Raw genomic sequence first — 19814 nt, forward strand, 5'->3', positions numbered from 1 at the left:
TGTAACTACCGGCCTATGCCACAGCCACGGCAACGTGGGATCCAAGCTGCATCTGCCATCTACACCACAGCTCACAGCAACACTGGATCCTTAACCCACTGAGCAACGCCAGGGATCGAACCCACAGCCTCATGGTTCCTAGTTGGATTCTTTTCTGCTGTGCCATGACGGGAACTCCTTATTTGTGCTTTTTAATAATGTTTAAAATCTGCCTCAGTCACTCTGTCTTTTATAAAGTTTCCCTCTCCAGTTTGCTCCCCTTGACTCGTCCACCCAGGCCTTGGAGGCTGTTAGGAAGGAGATGCTTGAAGAACTCAACAAAATACCAATCCAAGTCAAACTATGCACATATTTATTCAAAAAAAATATTTCTGGAGTTCCCATCATGGCTCAGTTGTTAACAAATCCGACTAGGAACCATGAGGTTTCGGGTTTGATCCCTGGCCTTGCTCAGTGGGTTAAGATCCAGTGTTGCTGTGAGCTGTGGTGTAGGTCACAGACACAGCTCGGATCCCGAGTTGCTGTGGCTCTGGTGTAGGCCGGCGGCTACAGCTCCGATTCAACCTCTAGCCTGGGAACCTCCACATGTCGCAGAAGCGGCCCTACAAATGGCAAAAAAAAAAAAAAAAAAAAAAAAAGAAAAGAAAAGAAAAGAAAAAAAAAAGAGAAATATTTCTGTAATTTATAATAAAGAGCATTAATTTTTTTTAATTTTTATTTTTTTATTTTTATTTTTTTTAGGGCTGCACCAGCAGCATATGGTGGTTCCCAGGCTAGAGGTCGAATCAGAGCTAGAGTTGCTGGCCTACATCACAGTCACAGCCACGCCAGATCCAAGCCATGTCTGTGACGTATACCATAGCTCATGGCAACGTCAGATCCTTAATCCACTGAGCGAAGCCAGGGATTGAACCTGCAACCTCATGGTTCCTAGTTGGATTCATTTCCACTGTGCCATGACGGGAATTCCAAGAACACTATTTTTAAAATTAAAAAAAAAAGAAGCATTACCAGGGTTATTACCGAGGGCTAGTCACATTGGTATCTTCTGTGTATGTACCAAAATTTTAGACTACAAGGAAGAAAGGAAGTGTTCTCATAAACCTGTATAAACACCTTAGTCACAGTGAGCAACTCTTATCGGTGAGAGTGGAGGGAACCCTCTTGAAATCTAAGTTCCCAGATGCCAGCCAAGTACCAACTTTACAAGAAGGCCTTTCAAAGGACAGCAGTTGGGCTGGCTATGCTACTCTTTTTTGCACACTTAGTGACAATCCTGCAGGAATAAATAACATACTTTCAAATTCAAAACTCTTCTAATTCAGAAATAAACATTTTTTAATTTTTAAAATTTATTTATTTATTTTGCTTTTTAGGGCCACACTAATGGCATACAGAGATTACCAGGCTAAGGGTCAAATTGGAGCTGGACCTGCTGCCCTACGCCACAGCCAGAGCAACACAGCATCCAAGCCTCATCTGTGACCTATATCGCAGCTCACAGCAACACAGGATCTTTAACCCACTGAGCGAGGCCAGGGATCGAACCTGCTTCCTCATGGATGGTAGTCAGATGTATTAACCACTGAGTCATGAAGGGAACTCCCAGAAATAAGCATTTTTTAAAAAACATCATATAAAGTCTGCTGCCTACAATATGGTTAAGGCACTCATGTTAACAGATCATCATAGCTATATTTTTTAATGAAAAGTGAAATGAAAAATATATGACAAACAAAGGAAAATTCAGTTTGGTCTTAATGAACTTGGAATCTTACTACAAAGAGGGCTCTTTGAGTAATGCTAGCAGCCAAGTCTATAAATACCATAACTCACTAGAAATGGACTTCACACAACTATATATAATTAAACAAAAATACCCAGTTGATAATCACTTGGTGTTACCAGTTTGGACTTTAACTTTGGAAGTAAAAGGTAAAGGAGGCATTATAACATCATGAAGAAAATTTTCTTCAGCTAATATTTTGGGAATACAAGAGGAAACTTCCTTCTGTTGTTCTCGCCACTTGAGTATAGTTTCTGCCAGTTCTTCTGTCTTCATCACCAAAATGTCCATATTTGCTAAAGCTGTGCTCTATAACATTTGAAAGAAAGGGAAAACAGGAGAGAAATCAAGTCTGTCATTAATATATCATTATTATATCACAAATAGTTATGATACCAAAAGTTAAGAATTGATCTTTTCTAGCCCCTTAACACAAAAGCTTCTTAAAAGTGTGCTCTCCTTTTTTTTTTTTTTGGCTTTATAGGGCCACACCCTCGGCGTATGGAGGTTCCCGGGCTAGGGGTACAATCAGAGCTGTAGTCACCAGCCTACACCACAGCCACAGTCATGCCAGATCCAAGCCATGTCTGCGACCTACACCACAGCTCACAGCAACGCTGGATCCTTAACCCCACTGAGCAAGGCCAGGGATTGAACCCAAAACCTCATGGTTCCTAGTCAGATTTGCCTCCACTGCGCCACAACAGGAACTCCTCTCCTCCTTTTTATGCACACCTTTTTTTCTCTGTGGGTTCATTTCTTCTTTGTCTTCAATTATCAGCTCAATACAGAGGACCCTGAATCAATATCCTAAAATTCAGTCCCATATTTCAGTTTGTTGGAAATCTCCATTTGGATGCACAAGCAACATCTCAAACTCGATATAACTACAGTTCAACAAAGCGTGATTAAACACTATCTGTGCAAGATGTGAAAAAACTAATCTCTTGACCCTACTCATCTGCAAGTCATCAAGGTTAGAAACTTCATTCCTTGGATGTGTCCCTTGTTCAAATAGTAGCCATGTGCTAGAAATCTGATCTCCAAAATCCTTTTTAATCCTATGCTTGAAATCTTTTATCAGAATGACTATTTATTCTCTAAGCTTCTCTGCCTTTGGTTCCTCTGCCTAGTGCTCTAACCCATAGCCTTTTTTTTTTTTTTTTTAATTTTTTCCGCTTTTTAGGGCTGTGCCCGCAGTATGTGGAGGTTCCCAGGCTAGGAGTCAAGTTGGAGCTGCAGCCCCCAGCCTATGCCACAGCCACAGCAATGCCAGATCTGAGCTGTATCTGCAACCTACACCACAGCTCACGGCCACACTGGATCCTTAACCCACTGAGTGAGGCCAGGGATCGAACCCGCATCCTCACGGATCCTAGTCAGATTCGTTAACCTCTGAGCCATGAAGGGAACTCCACCCATAGCTCATCAAACTTTAATGTGCATAGGAATCACCTGAGGAACTTGTTAAACTGTAGATTCAGATTCTGGAGGTCCAAGGTGAATGAGGTCTGCAATTCTGCATTTCTAACAAGCTTCAAGGTGATGCTGATGCTCTGCACCTACTTTGAGTGGCAAGGCTCAGCCTACTCTATCTCCATGACTAAGTTATGATCAAACCACTTCTCTGTGTCCTTCTCTAAAATACAAACAAAACAAAAAATATTTAATGGTTTCCCAGGACTTAGACAAAGTTTAAACTCCTTAGTCTGGTTTTCAAGGCATTGCATAAACAAACCCTGAGTCAATCTCCTTCTCAATACCTTTAAGCATCAGTCAAAGTTGAGTACCAGTCTTCCCTCAAACTACCCGTGCTCTCTGATTTTCATATCTTTCCTCACATTGCTGCTTTGGGCTCAAATATTCTTTCTGATGTGCATCCAAATTTCAGTGATTCTTTTAGATTCAGTTCACTACTAACTCCTATGTAAAACTTTATTGAAGTATTCCTACCTCCTGTCCTATTCCCAAGCTCCATAAAGGGAAAGTAATCCCCTCTCTTGCTGTGCTTAACAGATAGCATCTTCTTTGTAATTCTCTGCTATATTCATTGTGCAAGTATGAATACACTGTACTTTCTTTATACTATGCTATAAAGAAAGTATAAGATACTTTCTACTTTATAGTATATCCATCAAATCTTGATAATTTGAGGGCAGTGATTGGTTATACCTGTTTATTTCTCATGATACCTATAGCATAGTCCCTTGCCCAAGGAAGATAACACATATTTATTAAATATTGGAATAAAACAGGAATTTAACTTGGTACAACCACTATGAAAAATAGTATGGAGGTACCTGAGAAAACTAAATATAGAACTACCATATGGGAATTTCTGTTATGGTACAGCAGAAATGCATCCAACTAATATCCATGAGGATGGGGGTTCAATCCCTGGCCTTACTCAGTAGGTTAAGTGTCCAGCACTGCCATAAACTGTGGTGTAGGTCGCAGATGAGGCTTGGATCCTGTGATGCTGTGGCATAGGCCAGCAGCTGCAGCTCCAATATGATCCCTAGCCTGGGAACTTCCATTTGCCACAAGTGTGGCCCTAAAAAGCAAAAAAAAAAAAAAAAAAAAAAAAGAATGTGGTACATATACACAATGGAATACTATTCAGCCATAAAAAAAGAACAAAATAATGCCATTTGCAGCAACATGGATGGAACTAAAGACTCTCATACTAAGTGAAGTAAGTCAGAAGGAGAAAGACAATTACCATATGATATCACTTATATCTGGAATCTAATATATGGCAATAAATACACCTATCTACAGAAAAGCAACAAACTCATAGACATGGAGAACAGACCTGTAGCTGCCAAGAGGGAGGTGGAAGGAGTGGGAGGGAGTGGGAGTTTGGGGTTAGTAGATGTAAACTATTGCATTTGGAGTGGATAAGCAATGAGATTCTGCTCTATAGGCCAAGGAACTTGTGATGAAACATGATGGAGGATAATGTGAAAAAAAGAATGTATATATGTGTATGACTGGGTTACTTTGCTGTACAGGAGAAATTGACAGAACATCGTAAATTGACTATAATAAAAATTTTTTAAAAATACTGGAATAAAACAATGTAAAATAACTTCTAAAGAAAAATGATATAAAGAAGAAAAAGCATCTTGATTTAAAAAATAATTCGCGGAGTTCACGTCGTGGCACACTAGGAACCATGAGGTTGCGGGTTCGATCCCTGCCCTTGCTCAGTGGGTTAATGATCCAGCGTTGCCGTGAGCTGTGGTGTAGGTTGCAGACGTGGCTTGGATCCCGCGTTGCTGTGGCTCTGGCGTAGGCCGGCGGCTACAGCTCTGATTAGACCCCTAGCCTGGGAACCTCCATATGCCACGGGAGTGGCCCAAGAAATGGCAAAAAGACAAAAAAAAAAACAAAAAAACAACAACAACAAAAAAACCCAAAACCAAAAACCAAAAAACAAAACAAACAAACAAAAAAATTCACTCATAATATCAGCCATCAAAAAAAAAATGAGATCATACATTTGAGATTCTAGTATAAAAGAACTAAAGATAGCTAAAAGTGAAAGAAGTTGATGAGGCACTTAAGTGTTATTGGAAATACTCACCATTTTCTTTAGATTTGTATCTAAATGAGGGATATTTCTAATTGTTTCCAGATGGCTTTCTAATCTCTCAATGAAAGTTACTGCCAACTCCAGCAAATGTACCATATATCTGAAGGAGGGAGAAAAAAAGTCAACTTTTTTTTTAGAATTTTTTTTCTTCTTTGGGCTGCACCAGCAGCATATGAAAGTTCCTGGGATAGGGGTTGAATTGGAGGTGCAGCTGCTGGCCTATGCCACAGCCACAGCCAGGTCCAGGCTGCACATGTGACCTACATTGCTACTTGTGACAAAACCGGATCCTTAACCTACTGAGCAAGGCCAGGGATTTAACCCATATACTCACAGATAAGAGTCGGGTTCTTAACCCACTGAGCCACAATGGGAACTTCAGAAGTTAACTTATCTTTCAGTTTAGTTATTTTGTATTATCTTTTTTCTCTTTAACTAGGACTTTAACTATGAAATAAGGGAATTACAATCTACCAAACGAACCATTAGCAATCTTTCTTTATTCAAGGAAATATCAGTGATAGAAAAGGTCCTTTGCTTTCACTTTAAGCAGGAATTAACTTGCCATCCAAACAGAAAAACAGAAAGAGACGACACTAATCATATTTGGTTTGTTGCACGCATGGCATGCAGAAGTTCCCAGGCCAGGTATTGAACCTGCATCAAGGCAGTGACAATGCCATATCCATAACATCAGCCAAAATGGACTCCAATAATCATTTTGGAACCCAACCTAATGTTACACAAACCTCAATGTTAATAATTTTCTAACATAAGTAAAAAAATTTTTCTAGGTAAAACCTCTGTTTCATCTACTCATTCTCAGTGAAGGGTGAAGACAATAAGGATAGATATACTTCACTGAAATAGCCTACACGTGAAACTACTTTGAATCTTTGCTTTTGCAAAATGCTTTAAAATCATCACTCAGTTCTTCTGATATATATAATATTATTTAATATACACATTAATGGTAGTTACTGTACTGAATAGATATGAATATATCCACAAGAATGGGATTTGTATATCTCATTTTAATACAAGATGAAAGATCTAACGCTTAAGAGAAAATATTGATTTGCTCAGGGTCAGTGAGGCACTGATGGAGAAAGTTAGCAATCAGATCCCCAGATGCCTGCTTTTTAATTTTATTATTATTAGTAAGAATCTAGATCTTCAATTTGATACTTGCCATACTCCTATGAAAAAGAAAGCAACAGAAAGCATCCTCATTCTATGGATGGGGAAACAGACAAAAACTTAAATCATTTGCCCAAGGCTTTGAGGCATACAAACAGCAGAGATGAGCTCAGAACTGATAGTCTTTTTTTTTTTTTTTTTGTCTTTTTGCCATTTCTTGGGCTGCTCCCGCGGCATATGAGATTCCCAGGCTAGGGGTCGAATCAGAGCTGTAGCCACTGGCCTACACCACAGCCACAGCAACGCAGTGTCCGAGCCACGTCTGCAGCCTACGCCACAGCTCACGGCAACACCGGATCCTTAATCCACTGAGCAAGGCCAGAGATCGAACCTGCAACCTCATGGTTCCTAGTCGGATTCATTAACCCCTGAGCCACGACGGGAACTCCTGTTATTCTTCTCTTAATTGACATTGTTTTCATCTGTCCCTGTTTAAAATCCCCCAAAAGAATTTTTATATAGAGGCAACATTAATGCAAGAATCAATCTGTTACAATAAATACTCTACACAGAATAAAAATGATTCTTACACACCCTACTGTATGTTATAGATCTAATTTCTTTCATTAAATCATTATTTATAATTCCCAACACAATGGGCAAAAGGAATGCCTTCTCTTCACCATTGCTGTAATTTCTTAAAAGTAAAGGATTTTCTTCTTCTTCTTCTTTTTTTGCTTTTTAGGGCCGCACCCTTGGCATATGGAGGTTCCGGGGCTAGGGGTCGAATCAGAGCTACAGCTGGCGGCCTACACTGAAGCCACAGCAACATCAGATCCAGTTCACTGCAACACAGGATCAGTAACCTGCTGAGTGAGGCCAGGGATGGAACTCAAAACCTCATGGTTCCTAGTTGGATTCATTTTCTCTGCACCACCACAGGAACTCCAAAAAAGTAAAGGTTTTTCTTTCTGGCTAAATGTATCAGCATTAATAAAATGTTAACAGATCCAATCATTCATATACTGTTTAACAAAGTATGCGATGAAATAACTATGAGTCTAAGAATCCATGAGGATGTGGGTTGGATCCCTGACCTTGCTTAGTGGGTTAAAGGACCTGTCATTGCCATGAGCTGCAGTGTAGGTAGCAGACATGGCTGGGATCTGGTGTTGCTGTTGCTGTGGCTGTGGTGTAGGCCAGTGGCCTGCATATGCTCTGATTCAACCCCTAGCCACAGGAACTTCCATATGCCACACGTGTGGCCCTAAAAAGGAAAATAAAGAAATAAGTATCTACTAAACAAAAACTACCCTCAGAAAACATGTGTAACTGTTAATGTCTACTTTTTAGTCTAACCTGTGATAAACAGCTTCAATTGGCAAGTTTTCTTGGCACGTGCCTTTCAACAGTCTTTGCCTGAGGGACCGCTTCTCTTTCAGCACTGCTTCCAAATGATTATTCATGCTTTGCAGAGCATGACACTTCTCAGCTATACAAACGAGGAGCAGTAGTTATAGTTAGCAACAGGACAAGTAAGTTTTGAAATCACTAATACCATCAATGTCAAAAGTTAATCCCATCATTTCCCTCCTCAATATCCCCCTTTGCTATCTTTAATCTTTGCTATCTTTGCCACCAATTTCATTTTCAACTATTTTCTCTTACTTTTCCTATAGACAATCAAATCTACTGCTAAATTCTCTGTGTTTTTCAATTCTGCTCTTGGTTCCGTTTTTATCGCCAGAGTCGCATTCTTCAAATAGTTTCTTTTCCCATCTCTGCCTCTGATATTGTACATGAATATTAAAAAGCATTTATAAGTAATATTGTTTCAATATTTTCCCCAGAATTCAATTGATGGCTATCAATTCCTCTTCTTTTAAATTTTTATTTGGAAAAAAATTCAAATGTAACAGAAAAGTTTCAAGAATAGTTCACTGACTGGAGTTCCCATTGTGGTTCAGTGGTTAACGAATGCAACCAGGAACCACGAGGTTGCGGGTTCAATCCCTGGCCTTGCTCAGTGGGTTAAGGATCCAGCGTTGCTATGAGCTGTGGTGTAGGCGTTGCCATGAGCTGTGGTGTAGGTCGCAGATGTGGCTCGGATCCCGTGTTGCTGTGGCTGTTGCATAGGCTGACGGCTACAGCTCCGATTAGACCCCTAGCTTGGGAACCTCCATATGCCACAGAAGTGGCCCAAGAAATGGGAAAAAGACAAAAAAAAAAAAGAATAGTTCACTGACCAAACTCCTATATACATTTTATCTAGACTTAGCAACTGTAATATTTGGCTACATTTTCCTTTTCTTCCCCTTTCTCTACACACCCATACATATATTTTTGCTGATCAATTTGAGAGTAAGTTGCAGACGTAATGAACTTTTACCCCTAAATCTTCAGCAAGTATTTCCTAAAATAGGAACATTCTCTTATCTAACTACAATTATCAAATTCAGATAACTTAACATTGGTACAGTACTACCAATATTTAATACAGCCCATATTTAGGAATTCCTGTAGTGGTGCAGCAGAAATGAACCTGACTAGTATCCAAGAGGATGCAGGTTCAATCCATGGCCTCACTCAGTGGGTCAACAATCTGATGTTGCCTTGAGCTGTGGTATAAGTCACAGATGCTGCTCGGATCTGGCGTTGCCGTGGCTATGGCGTAGGCTGGCAGCTATAGCTTCGACTAGACCCCTACCATGGGAACTTCCTTCCATATGCCATGGGTGCAGCCCTAAAAAGCAAAATAAACAAATAAATAAATACAGCCCAGGAGTTTCCATTGTGGAGCAGAGGAAACTAATTCGACTAGGAATGACGAGGTTTCAGGTTCCATCCCTGGCCCCACTCAGTGGGTTAAAGATCCAGCGTTGCTGGATCTGTATCCAGATCCTCGGATCTGGCATTGCTGTGGCTATGGCATAGGCTGGCAGCTGTAGCTCTAATTAGACCCCTAGCCTGGGAACCTCCATATGCTGAGGGTGTGACCCTAAAAAGAAAAAGAAAAAAAAAAATACAGCCCATATTTAAACATCACCAAATAGCCCAAAAATGTCCTTTATAGAAAAATTTTTTTTTTTTACATTTTATATTGCAAAAAATTTTCTAATGTTTAATTCACGACTATACTATACTTTAGCTGTCATGTCCCTTTAGCATCCTCTAACCTGGAAAGTTCTTTAGCCTTTGTTGTTTAAGCTCTACTGACTCTGGGGAGCTCCTGCCTCATTTACTTTTAATGCTATTTACAATAGTTAAGCCAACAGGACTTCTCTTTGAGCATATAACAATGCAGACTTTGTTAGCTTTGGGATAATACCTAAAATAATTATCATAATTTTATAGCTTGGTGCTTTTTAAAGTAATCCAAGAAAAAGTTGAAATTCCAATGATTACTCATTTAACTAAACCACTTACCCAAAAATGAAGGATGGACAACATCTGCGGCATCTTTTTCTAGTCGTAGGAGCTCAATTTCCAGGTTTTTCTACATTAGGAACAAAGATAACATTTAGTTTATGCAAAAAATAGCCTGAAGTAAAGGCTTAAACTTTGATAAAAATGGGCAGTCTTTAACTCAGGAGTAGTTAGGGGAGCAGGAGGATGATTTGTTACAAGAGCCCCAAGGATTTATTGAAGCTTTTGATTGTGGTGTTCAAGCCCTTTTGCTGCTACTGCTACTACTCCTAACTACTACTATGAGCATTACTACTATTAGTACTGCAAAGAAATGCCTATATAGCTATGTGCTAGACATTGTCCAATGGGCAAGAAAAATTGCTTTGGAACCAATCAAGATTTTTTCCCAACACTAGTCCACTGATATATGATTGGATTAGGAAGATATTGTATACATACACAATGGAATACTACCCAGCCATAGAAAAGAACAAAATTATGCCATTTGCAGCAACATAGATGGAACTAGAGACTCTCGTCCTGAGTGAAGTAAATCAGAAAGAGAAAGACAAATACCATATGATATCACTTATATCTGGAATATAATATATGGCACAAAGGAACCTTTCCACAGAAAAGAAAATCATGGACTTGGAGAATAGACTTGTGGTTGCCAAGGGGTAAGGGGAGGGAGTAGGAGGGACTGGGAGCTTGTGGTAAATAGATGCAGAATGTTGCCTTTGGGATGGATTAGCAACGGGATCCTGCTGTGTAGCACTGGGAACACTGTCTAGTCACTTATGATGGGACATGTAATGTGAGAAAAAAGAATGTATACATGGAAGTGTAACTGGGTCACCATGCTGTACAGTAGAAAAAAATGTATATATAAATAAATGATTTTAAAAAAAGGTTTTTTTCCCCACACTAGATATAGAAAGTAAAAACTCCAACATAATTTACCTGGTAGATTTCAGCTTGAACATCTGTGATGTGCTGTTGTCTGGAGAAGTTCACAAAGCAAGAAGCTGAATTCTTAGATATATTTAACATTTCCTATTGGTAAGTAAACAGAGAAAGCAGCAGTATGTCAGAAAAAAGGTTCTCAACAGCCAAGACATGCAAACGGACCTAAATGTCCATCAACAGAGGAGTGGATAAAGATGTGGTACATATACACAATGGAATATCATCCAGCCATTAAAAAGAAAGAAACAATGGCATCTGCAGCAACATGGATGGACCTAGAAATTATCATGCTAAGTGAACTTAGCCAGACAGTGAGACACAAATATCATATGCTATCACTTAGGTGGAAGCTTTAAAAAGAACACAATGAACTTCTTTGCAGAAGAGATACTGACTCACAGACTTGAAAAAACTTAACAGTTTCCAAAGGAGACAGGTTGCAGGGTGGGGGGATGTGCCTGGGGTTTGGGATGGAAATGCTTTAAGTGAGTTGTGATGATTGTTGTACAACTATAAATGTAATAAAATTCATTGAGTAATTTAAAAAAATAGATCCTGAAAAATAAATAAAATAACTTTGAAAAAAAAAGAAAAAAAAAAGAAAAAGGTTCTGTGTGCACTGGACTCATATGCCCACGTATTTAAAACATGAGGATAGGAGTTCCCGTTGTGGCTCAGTGATTAACGAATCTGACTAGGGACCATGAGGTTGCGGTCCCTAGAAAACGCAAAAAGACAAAAAATAAATAAATAAGTAAATAAATAAAATATGAGGATATACTATGTCTAACACTGCCCCTGAAAAATGAAAAAGAGTAGGATAGTAGCAATGTGTATTTCCTTTGTTTGTTTCTGTCTTTTTGCCCTTTCTAGGGATGATCCTGAGGCATAAGGAGATTTCCAGGCTAGGGGTTGAATCAGAGCCTGATTCTTGTACTTAAGCAGTGTGCTCTTCCTCCTATATTTTGAATTATTCCTGATTTTTGGCTTCCCTTCTTGTGTCTATGGACTTTTTTTTTTTTTTTTTTGCCTTTTCTAGGACTGCTCCCTCGGCATATGTAGGTTCCCAAGCTAGGGGTCTAATCGGAGCTGTAGCTGCCGGCCTATGCCCACAGCCGCAGCAACGCTGGATTTGAGCTGCGTCTGTGACCTACACCACAGCTCATGGCAAGGCCAGATCCCTAGCCCACTGAGTGAGGCCAGGGATCGAACCCGCAACCTCGTGGTTCCTGGTTGGATTCATTAACCATTGCACCATGAGGGAACTCCTGTATTTCCTGTTTTTAAAACCTCCACTATCACAAATCTTTTGACCAAATATTCAAATAAGAAAAACAAGAAAATCACTTTGTACTATCTTCCAAAGTATTATACACAATTGACTGGCATTACTATTAGCTAACCAGAGAATTCTAAGGCTGAGGTTGGAGAATCACTTCTACACAAATGACTGAAACCTATTCTCTCAGCCCTTCCTGGGGCTAAAATCAAACACTTCCTGGGCCATGGAATCATTCACCTGATTGAATGATGACCTCTACTGGCTATAAATCATTCATACTGTCTCCTTTTACATTCTCACTTTCTCGGATAAAGAGATGTTTTGTCCAGGCAAAATTATTCTTCTAAAAAGCACCTACCTCTCCCCTCAAAACCCTGCCTACATTTTTTTTTTTTTAACTTTTTAAGGCAATATCCGTGGCACATGTAGGTTCCCAGGCTAGGGGCCAAATTAGAGCTACAGCTGCCAGAGTACGCCACAGCCAGAGCAACGCCAGATCCTTAACCTGCCGAGCAAGTCCAGGGATCGAAGAGGCAACCTCATGGTTCCTCGTTGGATTTGTTTCCACTGTGCCACAACGGGAACGCCCCCACCTCCTCTTTATCCTTTCATTCTATGTTATACTGTTTTCTTAAATTGCAGGTTATCTCAGAACAAATATTATCTTGTTCACCCTTGGCTTCATCCATAACTTTTTCTATCCTCTTCCTCTTTTCCTTAGCACAGGAAAGTACTTCAGATATCATATAGACCAGGTATTGGGAAACCATAGCCTATGAACTAAAGGCAGCCCATTGACAGTTTTTGTATAGCTTAAAGGCTAAGAATGGTTTTCATATCTTTTAGTTGTTGGAGGAAAAAAAAACCCAAAAGAAAACTATTTTGTGATGCATGAACATTAAATGAAATCCAAATTTCAGGGCCCAAAAATAAATTTTATTGAAACTCAACTTCTCTCACTCATTTATATATTATCTCATGTTGTTTTCACACTATAACATCCTAGTTACACCCCTATGGACTGAAAAGTCCCAAATACTTACTCTCTGGCCCTTCATAGCAAGTTTGCTGACCAATGATAATTTTTTTTTAAAATGCCTTCAGTATTTTATTTTTATTTTATTTTATTTTTTGGTCTCTCTCTTTTTTTTTTTTTGCATTTTCTAGGGCCGCTCTCGCAGCATATGGAGGTTCCCAAGCTAGGTGTCGAATCGGAGCCATAGCCACCGGCCTATACCAGAGCCACAGCAATGCGGGATCTGAGCCACGTCTGCAACCTACACCACAGCTCACAGCAACACCAAATCCTTAACACACTGAGCAAGGCCAGGGACTTAACCCACAACCTCATGGTTCCTAGTCGGATTCGTTAACCACTGTGCCACAACGGGAACTCCAACCAATAATTTTACAAATATTTATGAGTTAGAAAGAGGAAGATTCAAGGATGAATGAAACAACCTCTCTGTCCTTAACAAACTCATGATGGATGGGAAAGAAAATGTATTCTAGACAGAAAGAACTAAACATTACAAATGCTCAGAAACTGTCAATTAGCACTAACATATGTGAGAAAAAGAGGAAGATGAATCTGGAAATGTGTTTTCTACATGATCATGGGAGATCTTGACAGCTATGATATGCAATCACAATGCAGAAAATGAGAGCAATTCAGATTTCCTATGAAGTAACCTGATCATACATATATATATTTTTTGTCTTTTTGTTCTTTTATGGCCACAACCGTGGCATATGGAGGTTCCCAGGCTAGGGGTCTAATCAGAGCTACAGCTGCCAGCCTACGCCACAGCCACAGCCACGCCAGATTCGAGCCGTGTCTGTGACCTATACCACAGCTCATGGCAATGCCGGATCCTTAACCCACTGAGCAAAGCCAGGGATCACACCCACAACCCCATGGTTCCTAGTCAGATTTGTTTCCTCTACGCCATGATGGTAACTCCTATATATATTTTAGAACTATAAATGGGGGTAGTATGGAAAACAAAATTAATGGGGATGAGGGAAGGAAGGAATGGGAAGTGACTGCTTAATAAGTATGGAGCTACCACTGGGGATGATTACAAAAAGTTTTAAAAACAGTTTCACAACACTGAAAAAAACCCCTACTCTGGTAACTAGCCAACAATATCAAACAAACAAAAAAACTAGTGTAGATGGACTGGAGGTTGGATATTTAGAAAGGTGGCTGCTATAGCATTACCGGTGAGAAGGTGAAGCTGCAGACTACGTCAGTAGCAGTTAAAAAGGAAAGGAAGGGATAAATTAAGAGTCTGGGATTAACATATACACCGTGATATACATAAAACAGGTAACGAACAAAGACCTACTGGAGAGCACAGGGAACTATACTCAATAGTTGGCAATAACCTATAATGGAAAAGAATCTGAAAAAAAAATAGTTATATAGATGTATGTATAACTGAATCACTTTGCTGTATACCTGAAACTAACACACTGTAAATGAACTACATTTCAATTAAAAAAACCCCAAAGCACTCCAATTTGACCCTTAGCCTGAGACCTTCCATATGCCACAGGTGCAGCCCTGAAAAGAAAAACAAACAAACAAACCAAGAAACAAATAATTCATTTGAATAAGAAACAAAAAAAAAAAAAAGGAAAGGAAGTCAGAGATATCAGTTTCTGGGAAGATGGAATTCATAAGTCCTAGTTTGGCAGAGTATTGTAAATCAACCATACTTTAATTTTTAAAAAGAGAAAAAAGAAAAACAGTAAGTCCTAGCCGATGTGGGGAAACAAAGGATAAAGTCAAGTCAATACTGACTTTGAAGGATTCTGTTTCACATGACTGGACAGCTAGTTAGGCTGTACAATGAGGTAGATAACACAAGATATTTTACTGATGGCAAAACTGAAGAGTATGTAGGTTAAGTATTAGTTCAACTTTACATTGCCCATGTGCATCAGTGCTAAAGTAAGAATACATCTAATCTGCATTTTCATCATATCAACATGACTGTATTTTTCTTTCTTCTCTCTCTTAGGTGGAAAGTAATGAAAGTAAAACATCTCCCATTTCTTACTGTAACGTATTCCCTCTCTGGTACTGCTCCATCCCTCCATGTTTATACACTAATCTTAGTTGCACGTTTGTAAACTACTAAACTCTTGGGTTCAACAACAGGGTAATGGAGCTTAGCCAAGAATATGCAACAGAAATAAGAGGGTAAACACGAATTTTTAAGAAAGGGAGAGCCAAAAAAAGAGAGAGGAAAGAAAGAGCAGTCAAATTCCTCTATTAAATGGAAATTCTATTTGAGGCATGTGACTTAGACCTACACCTTAAAAAAAAAAATTCAAAGATTGGGAATACACAAGTCTTCACTGTTGATGATTGCCATTATATATTACATATTTTCATGCCACTGCTAGTCTGTTTAAGGTATTTGTGTTTACTCTGCAGCTAGAAACAAGAAGCTGAAATCCAGGACATTTATGTTTAATATAAAAACACTGGAGTTTCCGTAGTGGCTCAGCAAAAATGAATCTGATCAGCATTCATGAAGACTCAGGTTCAATTCCTGGCCTCACTCAGTGGGTTAAGGATCCGGCGTTGTCATAAGCTGTGGTGTAGGACACAGATGTGGCTAGGATCTGGTGTTGCTGGGGCTGTGCTGTAGGCTGGCAGCTATAGCTCTGATTTGACCCCTAGCCTGGGAACTTGCATATGGCTTGGGTGCGGCCCTAAAAAGACAAAAAACAAAAAACACAAATCTGATTACATTATGTGTTTAATATATTTATACATAAATAAAAGCTTACATCCTCTGTCTTTTCTTCATAATGAATTATTATTATTAATATTATTATTATTTGGTCTTTTTAGGGCCACACACTTGGCACATGATGGTTCCCACGCTAGGGGTTGAATCAGAGCCATAGCTGCCAGCCTATGCCACAGCCACAGCAACACTGGATCCTTAACCCACTGAGCCAAAGCCAAGGATCGAACCTACATCCTCATGGTTGCTAGTCTGATTCTTTTCCACTGAGCCATGATGGAAACTCCCCATACTGAATTATTAAAAGGGAGATATTGGAGTTCCCGTCGTGGCTCAGTGGTTAACGAATCCAACTAAGAACCGTGAGGTTGCAGGTTCCATATCTGGCCTCGCTCAGTGGGTTAAGGATCCAGCATTGCTGTGAGCTGTGGTGTAGGTCGCAGATGCGGCTTGGATCTGGTGTTGCTGTGGCTCTGGCATAGGCCAGTGGCTACACCTCCGATTGGACCCCTAGCCTGAGAAGCTCCATATGCCACGAATGTGGCCCTTAAAAGACAAAAGACAGAAAACAAAAAAGGGGGGGGGTATATTAAAAAGGAGGCAGGGAGTTCCCACTGCGGCACAGCGATAGAGAACCCCACTAGTATCCATGAGGTTGGAGGTTCAATCCCTGGCCTTGCTCAGAAGGTTAAGGATGTGGCACTGCTATAAACTGTGGTGTAGGCCAGCAGCTACAGCTCCAATTCAACCCATAGCCTGGGAACTTCCATATGCAAAGGTTGAAGTCCTAAAAAAGACAAAAAATAGGAGTTCGCATCGTGGCGAGACAGAAATGAATCTGACTAGGAACCATGAGGTTGTGGGTTCAATCCCTGGCCTCATTCAGTGGGTTAAGGATCTGGCATTGCCATCAGCTGTGGTGTAGATGGCAGATGAGGCTCAGATCTGGCATTGCTATGCTGTGGCATAGGCTAGTGGCTAGAGCTCTGATTAGACCCCTAGCCTGGGAACCTCCATATGCCACAGATGCGGCCCTCAAAAGGCAAAAAATAAATAAAGACAAAAAAATAAGTTAAAAAACAAAAGGGAGAGGCAGTATAGGAGCTTCTGCTGTGGTGAGTGGGTTAAGAATCCAACTGGAGTGGCTTGGTTGCTGTGGAGGTGAGGGTTTGATCCCTGGTCCAGTGGTTAAAGGGTCCGGCATTACTGAAACTGTGGTGTAGGTTGCAGCTGCAGCTTGGGTTCAACTCCTGGCCAGAAAATTTCCATCTGTCACAGGTGTGACCAATTTTTTTTTTTTTTTTTTTTGGCTTTTTAGGGCCGCACCTGCCGCATATGGAGGTTCCCAGGCTAGAGGTCGAATCGAAGCAACAGCTGCCAGCCTATGCCATAGCCTATGCCACACAAGATCCAAGCCAAATCTGTGACCTATACCATAGCTCACACAACACCAGATCCTTAACCCACTGAGCGAGGCCAGGGATTGGACCCACAACCTCATGTTTCCTGATTGGATTTGTTTCTGCTGCGTGATGGGAACTCTCAATTTTTTTTTTTTTTTAAAGAGAAGTAGTATAGCAGAGAGACCTTAAAATGGGGGTGGGTGCAGAGAAGATCAGTGCACAGACTGAGAAAATAGATGATATATGTATGTGTGGGGAGGGTAGTATTCTTTCTATTAGGAAATAGGAGTTCTCTTATGGCACAGCGGGTTAAGGATCCAATGTTGTCACTGCAATGGCTTGGGCGCTGTTGTGGTACAGGTTCAGTCCCTGCGCTGTCACATGCCAGGGGTGCAGCCAAAAAAAAGAAAAAGGGAAAAAAAGAAGAGATCCTGAGGGGTTTTTTGTTAGGTCCAGATCCTTATCCTATGCACTGCCAGTAGAGGGGACTTTGATCAAGGCACTGTGACTCAAGCTTGCCAGAATAACATCTAGGATGTAAGGCCTCTGAAGCAGTCCTAGGACATAAGGCAAAATAGTATCCCATATTATCCCTAGAAATTCTTTCACTAAATCATTCTCCAGTGAATAGATCAAAACAACAACAACAAAAAACTTACACAAGCTATATATTCTATAAGAGTTGTATCATATCAATTTTAAGCATCACTCTTAATTTTTAATGCACATGGATGATGTGCACTTAAGGAATACACTGTTTAAAGCAGTCATATAATAGCTCATTTTGAAAAGATCAATGATAAATCCTTGTAATAAAAGTAGGTTTTATATGTAAAGTTTGCTTAAAGTAAAATCATGCTACAAATCTACAAAAGTTTCCTCACTGGGTCTAGCTGTGCAATAAATAACATTGTAAGATGGGCTTAAGGAGCCATGGATTGGCAGATATTACCTGTAGGCAAAAGAGGTAACTGTCTAATCAGTGTTACTTGAGGGACACTAACAGCAGCCCAATTCTCTCACCAGAGACTTACTCCTTTGGTTTAGGTGTTTTTATCTCCCACCAGTACGTTCTAAAGGGATAAATCCCAAATCTTGTAGCATGAACTTTGCAAATTACTTTGGTACAGAACTAGACAACACTAGTGAGAGCATTATGCAACGTGGCAGAAAGAAAACACAGGAGAGAAGTGAGGAAGGTGAGAACTATGGAGTGCTGTGGTTATGTTTTGTCTACTTTCCAATGCATTCCTTACTTCCACTCATTTTCCCCAAAATCCATAAAAAGTCTTGTTACTAGGTCTTCAAGTTCTTCAACAGTTTAAACTCTTTCAAGACAGTGTCACAAGTCATCCTAGAGATGATATGATGTGTCAGAAAAGGGAGAGCATCGGGATCTAACTACTTCGCTAGTTGAGTGACTTGGACATGTTTCTTGGTCTCCTTAGGTTTTTGTTTTTGCATCTTAAAATTACTCTAAGCAGATAATAGAATTCTCTAATGACTCTTCTGGGTATAAAGACTTGCATATTTCCCACAAATCTTCCATCATGTGTATACCGCTAATCTCTGCAGATGGTTTTACCTATTTTTCTCAGTTTCCTTTTTTAGTGAAATTTCTCAACTTCTTCATTACCTCAAAATTTCTTTCTCTTCTCTTAACCCCACTTTCCCCATTCCCTTGTCACATCTGCTATTTCTATTTCATTACTCCCTCACATCTTCAATTTCTCCCTCCATTGGCTCTTTCCCTTTGACCTGCGAACATGCGCTTCCTTGCCGAATCTAAAACTACCACCCCCTTGAGCTAGTCTCCCTCTTCTCTTCTCAAAATTAACACCTTCCTTCATTCAGGTTCCAAGGTTTTATGGGTCTTCTTCGCCAATATTTTTTTCCCCTGGCCTTTAAAGATGCATGCCTCCCTTGCCGCTCTCCTGTATCCAGCGTCTCCCGTAATGCCTCAATATTTCACACAAACGAGCGTTATTTGGAGATTTATGTTTTAGCACCCACCCGTACTTCCCAACCCCGCCACCCATTACAATCTACAGGCGGTATCACTGAATGAAAAAAAGCGGGGAACACTAATCTTTATTATCGCCCATGAAATGATCTGGAGTAACTCACTCGCCAGACACTTGAAACACCTTCTCAGAATCAAGATTTTGCAGAACCCACAGCGGACTAGACACTTCTGCCGCCCGCAAGGAGCTCCACTTGCCTCGAACCTAGCACAGCCTCCAGCTAACCCTCACACCCACTCCCGCAGCCAACACCACCACCACCACCTCACAGCCATCTTCTGTCACCACTTTGGGCACCCCCTTAATGACGCCATAGCCCCCACGCACCTGAGTGACCAACCCTGAAGCTACGAAATGGCCCAGCAGTAGCCCGGCAGCGTTTGGCGCGGAGGCCAGGTCCCAGGGGCTAGCGGCAGCCATGGCTGGGCAACACCTTC

At 40.4% G+C, this 19814-nt stretch overlaps 1 protein-coding gene across 2 annotated transcripts; it reads right to left on the reverse strand.

Annotated features, from left to right (window-relative positions):
• HAUS2 (HAUS augmin like complex subunit 2) lies at positions 1335–19811 on the reverse strand. Of its 2 annotated transcripts, NM_001243905.1 has the most exons (6): positions 19705–19811; positions 10896–10988; positions 9951–10020; positions 7884–8016; positions 5376–5484; positions 1335–2095 (listed from the first exon to the last, which is right to left on the reverse strand). In NM_001243905.1, exons 1-6 carry the CDS (start codon positions 19795–19797, stop codon positions 1892–1894), a joined length of 702 nt encoding a protein of 233 aa, NP_001230834.1. In that variant the 5' UTR covers positions 19798–19811; the 3' UTR covers positions 1335–1891. The 2 variants fall into 2 exon arrangements, with proteins under 2 accessions (NP_001230834.1, XP_020924021.1); XM_021068362.1 differs by lacking the exons at positions 7884–8016; positions 10896–10988; positions 19705–19811.

The sequence above is a fragment of the Sus scrofa genome, chromosome 1 (genome assembly GCF_000003025.6).
Source record: "Sus scrofa isolate TJ Tabasco breed Duroc chromosome 1, Sscrofa11.1, whole genome shotgun sequence".
Classification (NCBI taxonomy): domain Eukaryota; kingdom Metazoa; phylum Chordata; class Mammalia; order Artiodactyla; family Suidae; genus Sus; species Sus scrofa.

What these genes read in the sequence shown, in the direction of transcription:
- HAUS2 (NM_001243905.1), bottom strand. Translation starts at nt 19,797, where the DNA reads ATGGCTGCCGCTAGCCCCTGGGACCTGGCCTCCGCGCCAAACGCTGCC. An exon ending in CTTCAGGGTTGGTCACTCAG is followed by an intron (nt 10,989 to 19,704) that starts GTGCGTGGGGGC and finishes ACTTACCAATAG; the next exon opens with GAAATGTTAAATATATCTAA. An exon ending in ATTGAAGCTGTTTATCACAG is followed by an intron (nt 5,485 to 7,883) that starts GTTAGACTAAAA and finishes TCCCTCCTTCAG; the next exon opens with ATATATGGTACATTTGCTGG.